Below are 10,523 nucleotides of genomic sequence, written 5' to 3'. Positions count from 1 at the left end.
ACTGATTCTAAAATAAAAATACTACATAGCAGCAAACTTCAGGGTGCACGGATTTATCGACTAATTCGAAAAAGTTGATTATAAAACATTGTAGAAAAATTCTATGCTTTGATGCTTCCTGTAATGCACGGCTATGTGTGCCGGTGTGTTAAAGATGTAGACGTGGGCGTTAAACTCACAGTTGCAATACAAACGTATTCAGGAGCATGTGAATAAAACGAGTGTTAAACAGAAACACGGAGAACACACCAGCAGCATTAATGATGATGACGCGGCCACAGTTTAACGTGGAGCTGGAGTCTGTTTACACACCGACAAAAGCAAAGAGCCGTTACCGAGACAGTGAGCTCAAACAGAGTGAAAAACGTGTGTATAGCGTCCAAAGGGAACCGTGTAGCTGCTCCATCCATCGCCCTTTATTTTACACTGTGTAAAATCAGCAGTTAGCCTCCAGCAGTTGTATTAAAATATTTAGATGAACTGTTAAGTTAACTTAGTCTGATATATGTTTATGTCAAGGACTGCGCTGGCAGACCGTGGGGATGTGGGGAAATAGGACCCAAAACTCAGGACTCTTCAGTGTAGACAGTGTATTTACTTGATATTATTTATATATTTTTTGCATTTAATACAATGTTTTCTTTAAAAATTTCAATTTCAATATGGCATATAAATATAATCAAAGGGTTTTGTTGGCAGGGTCTTTGTATGCAGTTAAACTTTAAAACATTGCATTTTCTAAAATGTAAACCAATGAGCAGTTTATTCTGAAAGATGTCTGTTTTTTCTCTCTTTTGAATAATTAGAATAGAATAGAATACAATAGAATAATCCTTTAATTGTCCCACAAGGGGAAATTTGGTTGTAACAGCAGCCAGAAAGACACGTATACAAACAAACAGTACACAGGACACAGAACAGAAACATGCACAATTTTTCTTACATATTTACATATGGACAATGGTTACTATAAACAGAGTACTGTAAATTGTTGTAAATTTACAGTAAATTATTATTGGCCATTAATAAAACAAAAGCATTTCTTATCCGATCACTCGATTAATTGATGGAAAGATAGCTGCAGCCCTAACATACTTTAAAGCTAATTCTGAGACTTTTAATATTAACTATTACATTTTAGTAATAGAAATAATAGAATAAAATAATAAAGAGCTATAGAATTCCAAACAGTCTGACCATAGTCACTAATTTTCATGATCTATCATAAGTGACCCTGTGAATGTGCATTCTGTAGGCTGTTCAACAACAAAGAAAGCAACTAAGGCAATAATTGAGACATTTGATATTGCTGTGTTCATTTTAGGCATAATGAGGACAGATGATAAACATATCCCCTATGAATTCCAAATTAAAAATTAATATTAATCCACAAAAATTATGCCATTTTACCTGCAGGTGGCATCACAACACGCTGAAACAGACATACCGCTCATTTCATTGTGTCTCATGGAAATGTCTCCAAAATAACAGAAAGGCCTAATCTATCTGCAGTGTTACTCATGTGTGCATGTAACTTCCTTCTTACTTCCTTATGGTGACATGATTCATATGGCCTTTTGATTTTCAGAGTTTCATTCATTCAGTCATTTTACTTCTTCTTTTTTTATTCTTAATTGCCTCCATCTCGCCCCATCCCAAGCATCCTCTTCTGTCACACCAATCCCCTGCATGTCCTCCTGCACTGCATTCCTAAATGTCCTCCATGCAACATTATTTATTCTGTTCTTGTAAGTCTTATATCCCTGACCCAACCCATGATTCCATTTCATTTCCCCTTTAAATATTAACGGAAATAAGACAAAACGGTTATATCATTATACACGTTAATATCTATTTTTTTTTAAATCCGTTTTCATAAATTACTGCCAATTTACAGGGACTCACACAGCTGAGTTGTTGCTTCCTCTTTTTAAATTGAGGAAACCCAATTTTCTTAAAGATGAGAAGCTTTTTCACAGAAGCAGCAATCTGATGTTTAAGTTCTCTTTTTCTTTACTTGATGGTAGCATAGAGGCTGCTGGCATCCGTGGAGGAAGCTTTAACAGTGGCGTAGGTAACTGTCTCACCTTCATCACTGTCATTTTTACCCCGAATCTGGAAGCACACAGAGCACAGGATAGTTCACCAGATGTAACACAACACAGTGAAAACATCATTTATAAATGCACCAATGAAGCTGAAACTCTGATCATATACATTACTTTGTTTTTATTGTGGGTCTTGTTGGCATAGGTGATGGAGGCGTAGGAAACACCATCTTCTGGATCCACCTACACAGTGAAGAGTGTTACTACTACTTTTAGCTTACTGCAATTACACATTCTTGAACAAATTGAAACAACAGCTGCTCTGGGTGTGGTGTGGGCAATCTTACTGTTTCCTGGCTGGTTTCTGGTGCACACTTAGTGACTGTAGGGTTTGAGGTCAGGCCCTGAAGAAATAAATATGTAAGAACTGATTTAATTCTGGTCTCTGAAGAATTTAAGCATCACTCGTCTAGTGTATGCGTTACATCTCCGCAGCTTTTAAGTTGCGTGAAATATAAATATATACAGTGGGGCAAAAAAGTATTTAGTCAGCCACCGATTGTGCAAGTTCCCCCACCTAAAATAATGACAGAGGTCAGTAATTTGCACCAGAGGTACACTTCAACTGTGAGAGACAGAATGTGAAAAAAAATCCATGAATCCACATGGTAGGATTTGTAAAGAATTTATTCGTAAATCAGGGTGGAAAATAAGTATTTGGTCAATAACAAAAATACAACTCAATACTTTGTAACATAACCTTTGTTGGCAATAACAGAGGTCAAACGTTTACTATAGGTCTTTACCAGGTTTGCACACAGTAGCTGGTATTTTGGCCCATTCCTCCATGCAGATCTTCTCGAGAGCAGTGATGTTTTGGGGCTGTCGCCGAGCAACACGGACTTTCAACTCCCGCCACAGATTTTCTATGGGGTTGAGGTCTGGAGACTGGCTAGGCCACTCCAGGACTTTCAAATGCTTCTTACGGAGCCACTCCTTTGTTGCCCGGGCGGTGTGTTTTGGATCATTGTCATGTTGGAAGACCCAGCCTCGTTTCATCTTCAAAGTTCTCACTGATGGAAGGAGGTTTTGGCTCAAAATCTCACGATACATGGCCCCATTCATTCTGTCCTTAACACGGATCAGTCGTCCTGTCCCCTTGGCAGAAAAACAGCCCCATAGCATGATGTTTCCACCCCCATGCTTCACAGTAGGTATGGTGTTCTTGGGATGCAACTCAGTATTCTTCGTCCTCCAAACACGACGAGTTGAGTTTATACCAAAAAGTTCTACTTTGGTTTCATCTGACCACATGACATTCTCCCAATCCTCTGCTGTATCATCCATGTGCTCTCTGGCAAACTTCAGACGGGCCTGGACATGCACTGGCTTCAGCAGCGGAACACGTCTGGCACTGCGGGATTTGATTCCCTGCCGTTGTAGTGTGTTACTGATGGTGACCTTTGTTACTTTGGTCCCAGCTCTCTGCAGGTCATTCACCAGGTCCCCCCGTGTGGTTCTGGGATCTTTGCTCACCGTTCTCATGATCATTTTGACCCCACGGGATGAGATCTTGCGTGGAGCCCCAGATCGAGGGAGATTATCAGTGGTCTTGTATGTCTTCCATTTTCTGATGATTGCTCCCACAGTTGATTTTTTCACACCAAGCTGCTTGCCTATTGTAGATTCACTCTTCCCAGTCTGGTGCAGGTCTACAATACTTTTCCTGGTGTCCTTCGAAAGCTCTTTGGTCTTGGCCATGGCGGAGTTTGGAGTCTGACTGTTTGAGGCTGTGGACAGGTGTCTTTTATACAGATGATGAGTTCAAACAGGTGCCATTCATACAGGTAACGAGTGGGGGACAGAAAAGCTTCTTACAGAAGACGTTACAGGTCTGTGAGAGCCAGAGATTTTCCTTGTTTGAGGTGACCAAATACTTATTTTCCACCCTGATTTACGAATAAATTCTTTACAATTCCTACCATGTGAATTCATGGATTTTGTTTTTCACATTCTGTCTCTCACAGTTGAAGTGTACCTCTGGTGCAAATTACTGACCTCTGTCATCATTTTAAGTGGGGGAACTTGCACAATCGGTGGCTGACTAAATACTTTTTTGCCCCACTGTATAAATAACATGGGAGCGTTGAAACATCTGCAACAAACTTTTTTTTAAATCCAGAGTTTAAATAGATAAAATGCAACACAACAGTCACACAATACACACCATATTTGAGGCCTTTAATATAATCTTTTTTGCAGTCAGAGAGAAATTCATCAGTTAGCAGGTTGTCATTTGAAGCATTAATAACTATAAAAGCAAAGCAAAAATGCTTTGTTCCCTCTTTCGTTCCTTTTCCTGATCTTTTGCTGCAAGAACCAGTGAGTTTTAATACAAAACCATTAACACTGTTTATCTTGCTGCATTGTTTCTCATCTAGAGAATACAAAATGTCTAAAAAAAAAAAAAAATTTCAACTCACAGCATTTCCATTTGCTTCTATTTTGTTCCCTGAAAAGATAAACAAACAAACAAACAAGGTTAGATGCTTCTCCACAAAGAAAATTCAGCCTTATTCAGATTTCTCACTAAGAGACATTTAATTTAATTTATCTCACCTTTGAGTCTCTTCAAACAGATTAGTTTCACAGCCACAATTAAAACTGCAACTAAAATGACAACCACAAGGATGTACGGCCACACCTGATCTGCACCTGAATACAAAAATATAAAGTATTTAGTTACACTAAATATTTTAATTATCTGAGATAATTTAAAACAAATAAAAAACAACATGTGCTTTAAAAAATGATAGATTGACATTCAGTTATTATTAGGAAAAGCAGAAAAGAAAACAAACAAATGACAAAACTCACCTGGGATACTAGGTGCGTATAATGTTGTTGCTGATGTTGTTGTTGCTGATGTTGTTGTTGCTGATGTTGTTGTTGCTGATGTTGTTGTTGCTGATGTTGTTGTTGATGATTTTGCTGTTACTGCTTCTTTACCTGAAAAAAGAACAAAATTCAGCCAGGTGTTTATTGTGTATATCAGTTTAAAAGGATTTTGAAAAGTTCTTCAGAATCTCTCCGGGTTTCTTACCTGATGACTGAGTGCTGAAGGTAAAAAGCTGCTCTTTTTTTTCTTCTGTTGTTACGCTACACTTAAAGTCATAAGTTGATATATGACTGTGTGCATCATTCAGAAAAGTCACAGCAGCAGAGCAGGAAGACTCCGATGTTTTTAAATTTGAGTAATCTCTATCCAGAGCTTCACTGATATGGATCCACTTCACTTTGTGTTTGCACCGTTCATATGTCCACACAGAGCAGTTTAAAGTCACCTCATCAGCTTTCTTCTGTTCAGTCACTGGTGAAGATGAAATTCAAGAGAAATACCAAATAAATATAAGTTTCCTTTTTTCAAAATGTAACTTGTCAGCATGTTGTTCTAACAGGATGGTTTGAGCTCAAAATATAGTGTTGCAAATACTCACTGCTAACAACAGACAGATAAACCACAGCATCTGGACCTTGCTGTTTCCCTGGATTGCCTCTAAACTGTCTGCAGGTGTAACGACCAACATCCTCAGCTGTGACCTTCTTTATAACCAGTGAGCATTCTGCTGTAACACTCAGTCTGTCTGATTTGGCTTTTTCTTTGATTTGTCCAAGATTAATCAGCTCTACTGCTGGTGTGCCTCTTGAATCAGTGAAGAGCCAGGTGGTAGTGTGACAGTTGTGATGATTGTTGATCACGTTTTTACAAGGCAAAGTGACATTATCGCCATCTCTGACAGTGAAGGAGAGCAAAAGATCTCCACTTAGTGCTCCTGAGGATATAACAGAGAATCGAAAATGTTACATTACACGAGTGCAGATAAGTTACACACTTAACATGTATTTACTTTTCATTTAATCTTTGTTTGCTTTGGTGAAATAAACAGCATCGCTGTCTATGCTACATAAAGATTCCATAAAGCAAAATTAGAAAGAAGAGTTTAAAAAAAACCCTTCTCTATTGTACATATTTCTTACCTGTAAACTGCAGTATGAGTATAAAAGGCACAGCCATTTTAATCCATCTAGATTGAACCGCCATGTCTCTCAGTCTCGCTTTTCTTCTTGAGCTTCTGAAACACAAATGTATCTTTTTCCTGTAACTGTGGAGCCATGACTTCCTCATCATGACTTTCAACATTCTTTTCTTACATTTCTGCGGTTGTTCTTATGCAACCGCTTTCATGTTCCCTATTAATAAAGAGCTACAGTTAGTATTACGTTTACACTGACCTGCTGTATCTGGAATGAAAATTAGTGAAAACATAGAAAACACACTTTGAGTTTCTGTGCTAAGTGTATTTAATTCAACTCCCAAACATGTTTTTAATCTGTCTACACTTTGCTGTAATTACATACAAACTTGAATGAATGTATTTATATTTATTTTCACATAAGTGTAACAGAATAAGGTTTATTACTACACACAATTATCATACAAAATTCAAAAATATATATCATGAGGGTACTTTATTTTCATACTTTACACACACACGCACGCACGCACGCACGCACGCACGCACGCACGCACACACAGTGACAGTTTGTTTTCAGTGTTTAAATGACTGGTTATCAAACAGAAACAGCTGATATCACATGTGGCCTTTGTCACGTGTGCTTGTGTTTAGAGCAGTTGCATCACATTAGATCGGTACCTCCCCTGCTTTATTTTGAGCCTACAGCACCCTCTGCTGGACAATAGAACTCGTTACAACAACAAACCTGGCAAAAGCAAAAGTCAAGATTCAAAGATTCAAAGTGTTTATTGTCATGTGTACAGAAGAAATAGCATTTCTCTGTGCAATGAAATTCTTCCTTTGCTGTCCATAAACAAATGCCAAATTAGGTTGAAGGAACAAGATAAATAAGGATAAAAATAAGACAAGACATTAAGATAAATAAAGATAAACATAAGGATAAAAATAATGAAAGATAAATAAATAAGTACAAAAGTAACTACGTGAAGACAAGTGAGGTATGCAGATGTCGATGTAGATGGATGTATAATGTATTTATGGAAATACAGTGGGTTGAAATAAAACGTAACATTATATTATTACTTTAAATAAAAGTGGGGAACTTGATCCTAAAACTAAACTTTTTTTTATTCTTTTATACAATCTGACAGAGTTAAACTAGTTATCAATTATATATATATATAAAAAAAATGAGGGCACTTGTAATTTAGCTATTCTGTGACAGATGTTTCTTACTTTTTGGTTTGTTGATTAGAGGCGGTGTTCATGGTGTAGCTGATGGAGGTGTAGGGAACAGCATAATCAGGATCAGCCTGCACAGTGAAGACAACATAAAGATTGCTCAGTAATGTGTAAAATGTAGAATCAACATATAAGAGAACAAGTACTAGTGGTCAGTAAAGTCAAAGTTATTCAGATTTCTTAACTCGTCTTGTGTAACCCCAACACTACGGATGTTGAGGATGTGCCACAAGCACTTGTTTATGAAGATCTGTATCTTGCTCGTAATGGGGTTGGTCATCCGTCACGTCTTGGACCCATACAGGAGGACTCCTTTCATATTGGTGTTAAAGATGCGGATCTTGCTGCGCTGAGATAAGGCTTTGGAGTTCCAGATGGGTCCCAGGACATTGAATGCAAGCCTTGCTTTGTTGATCCGGCTCCTAACGTCTTCATCTGCGCTGCCATCGCTGTTGTCTACACTTCCTAGGTAGGCGAAGCGGTCGGTTTCCACTAAGTCTTCTCCCTGTAGCTGCAGTGGATGTTTTTGTCGGTTGTTCAGCTGCATCACCTCTGTTTTTCTAAATTTGATCTTCAGGCCAGTCTTTTCTACCTCCTCAACGAGCCGGGTAAGCTTGGACTGTGCATGTTGCTGCTTATGGCACAGAAGGCTGACGTCTTCTGCAAAATCCAGGTCCTCCAGCTGTTTGGTGAAGGTCTACTGGATATCAGTAATGCTGCCTTCTGTGGTTCTTCTCATGACAATCAGGAAGAGTGTCAGTGACAGCATGCAGCCTTGCCTCACTCTGGTTTTCACTGCAAAGTGGTTGGTCAGTTTTCCGTTGGGGGTGATCTGGCAGGATGAGTCTTTGTATAGTTGTTTGATGATCTTTTTGAGCTTTTGTGGGATTCCATAGTGCTGCATCAGTTTTCAAATGGTCTCCCTGTTGAAGGCTTTTTCAAAGTCGATGATGATTGTGTACAAGGGAGACTGCCATTCAATAGACTGCTTGATGATGATGCGCAGAGTGGCTATGTGGTCTGTACATGATCTGTCTTGTCTAAATCCTGTCTGCTCTGATCTGAGTCTCTTGTCCAATGCCTCCTTCAGTCTCTCCAAGATGATTCTGGTCAACACCTTGTTGGGGATGCCTTTCCATTTTTCAAGGACTTGATGGCTTTGGTGATCTCTGCCTTGGTTGGTGGACAGGTGTTGATACAGAGGGGCTCTTTTGCTGGTGGTATGTCAGGGACTGTTTGCGGTGTTGGTGGATTCAGGATCTCTTCAAAATGTTCCACCCATCTTCTTCTTTGTTTCTTGTTCCTTGTGATGGTTTTCTCACTCTTGTCCTTGACTGGCTTACTTGGGTTGAAACTCTTTCCTGACAAGGTCCAGGTGATCTCATACACTCCCTTCATGTTGTTCTGCTTGGCTGCTGTTTCTGCCTCTTCTGTCATACTGTGCACAAATTGTCTTGTGTCCCGTCTGGCACTCTCCTTCACTTCTCGGTTCACTTCACAATATTGTGCTCTGAGGTGTGTTTTCTCCTGATAGTCTTGACATCTGTTAATTTTGTGCTTCACCTCCTTCCTCTTAGGATTATTTTGTTTAAATAATCCGTTGAAAATCCTGCAGCTCTATCAGGAAATAAATAATAAATCAAATATAATTTACTATGGCGTAGGGTAAGTTCATTATTCCTAGTAAAATAAAATATGACTGTATTCATCACTGTAACTTTACTGAAAGACTCTTTTCACTGATTTTCATGAAGAAAGCAGAATATGAACAGCGGCCTCTTGCGCCAAAGTCCAGCATCTGATTGTTGCTCTGTAGGAACATCAGACTTACCTCCCTCTTTCCTTCTTACACATCACTACATCTCTACATGATGTTGTCTACTGAATGCAAACAATTTAGTTTTTTAAATTTTACTTATTCTTGGAAAGAAAACTTTAGTATACTTATTATTTTAGCCTGTTTTCTTTTACTTGTTCGGCGTTAGTGATCTGATCATAGCCAAAGTAATCCATCACCGACCACTGATAGGCGCAGGGTACTGTTCAACACTGACCAGCACTGTTTTATCTTTTGGGGACACTCTCCAAGTAAAGGAATGGAAGTGACATCATCTTAAAATTACATCACACATTTTTTTTTTGTTTTTAATAACAGGATGAAGTTATTGTAAGAATTAAACTTCAAACACATGGATTATCTTTAGGCCGTTTTATTGTAACACTGAGGGCTGAGGAATTTCAAATTCCCGTGTATGATCTGTACATATGGTTTTTGACAATAAAGCTGACTTTGACTTTGATTAGTTACTTTTCCAATATACAGGTAAAATGAGCCACAAACTCAGTTTAAAAACAATTTCTTTAATTCACAATTACTCAGATTCAAAGTAAAATATTACAGAATACAAAATTAAAATAGATAAATGATGTTATGCAAATTAAGCAGCTCAACACAGAGATACTAAAAAAAGAGTTACAGTGACATCACACAAAGACATTAAAACATTCTTACCACTTATATTTCTTTAATTGTCTAGACTGACACTGTGAAATACACTGTGTGTACTGCATAGTCTATGTTAAGGGTATCTATTTAGAGTTTAATGCTAACTTGATGGCTAACTATTATACTGCATTACACAAATGTTTCAATGATAAAACACTAAAATGGGCTTTCCCCTTCAAACAATATTATGAATATACCTACTTCCATATATTGGTCATTTCAAGTTTATTCTCAAAACGCTCAATGTGCTTCAAAAAGAGGAAGAAGAAAAGTCCTGAGATTATACAGTGCATGACAGTTACTTAACAAACATATAAAAAAGCTATAGGATCGGTTTCAGATCAAACCAAATTTAATATTAGATAATCAGAATAAAATTCGAAAAATTTTAAGTCTTTAAATTAAGTCTTTATTTATTAAGGGAAATAAAGTCACCCAAGCCTACTATGTTAAATTAAAAATTTCTTGTTAAATTAAAAATTAACTGTAACTGCTGGTTACTCCCAGTTATCATCTGTCTGACAAAGTGAAGTAGATTAAAAGATCCCAAAAGGCAACGCATCATGCCACGATCTAAAGAAACATCTGAGAAACAAAGTCACTATTAGTCTCTAAAGGACTGCAAAGCCATTTCTAAGGCTTTGGGAGTACAGCGAGCCATGGTAAGAGACAATATCCACAAATGGAGAA

At 37.9% G+C, this 10,523-nt stretch overlaps 1 protein-coding gene across 1 annotated transcript; it reads right to left on the bottom strand.

The window, feature by feature from the left end:
- Positions 1-1,607: 1,607 nt before the first annotated feature.
- LOC147313075 (uncharacterized) lies at positions 1,608-6,170 on the bottom strand. The gene is made up of 9 exons (XM_086263906.1): positions 6,087-6,170; positions 5,546-5,881; positions 5,152-5,418; positions 4,926-5,057; positions 4,668-4,763; positions 4,532-4,560; positions 2,396-2,452; positions 2,223-2,291; positions 1,608-2,115 (listed from the first exon to the last, which is right to left on the bottom strand). Exons 1-9 carry the CDS (start codon positions 6,148-6,150, stop codon positions 2,014-2,016), a joined length of 1,152 nt encoding a protein of 383 aa, XP_086120032.1. The 5' UTR covers positions 6,151-6,170; the 3' UTR covers positions 1,608-2,013.
- Positions 6,171-10,523: the final 4,353 nt, after the last annotated feature.

Source organism: Aulonocara sp. 'chitande type north' Nkhata Bay, linkage group LG15 (assembly GCF_057382095.1).
Source record: "Aulonocara sp. 'chitande type north' Nkhata Bay isolate Kocher_YH1m ecotype deep benthic linkage group LG15, A_spYH_male_GT1.1, whole genome shotgun sequence".
In the NCBI taxonomy this organism is placed as follows: domain Eukaryota; kingdom Metazoa; phylum Chordata; class Actinopteri; order Cichliformes; family Cichlidae; genus Aulonocara; species Aulonocara sp. 'chitande type north' Nkhata Bay.
This window is presented reverse-complemented; position numbering and strand designations above follow the sequence as displayed.

What these genes read in the sequence shown, in the direction of transcription:
- LOC147313075 (XM_086263906.1), bottom strand. Translation starts at nt 6,150, where the DNA reads ATGGCGGTTCAATCTAGATGGATTAAAATGGCTGTGCCTTTTATACTC. An exon ending in CTGTTTGAAGAGACTCAAAG is followed by an intron (nt 4,561 to 4,667) that starts GTGAGATAAATT and finishes TTATCTTTTCAG; the next exon opens with GGAACAAAATAGAAGCAAAT. An exon ending in AGACCCACAATAAAAACAAA is followed by an intron (nt 2,116 to 2,222) that starts GTAATGTATATG and finishes GTGTGCTTCCAG; the next exon opens with ATTCGGGGTAAAAATGACAG.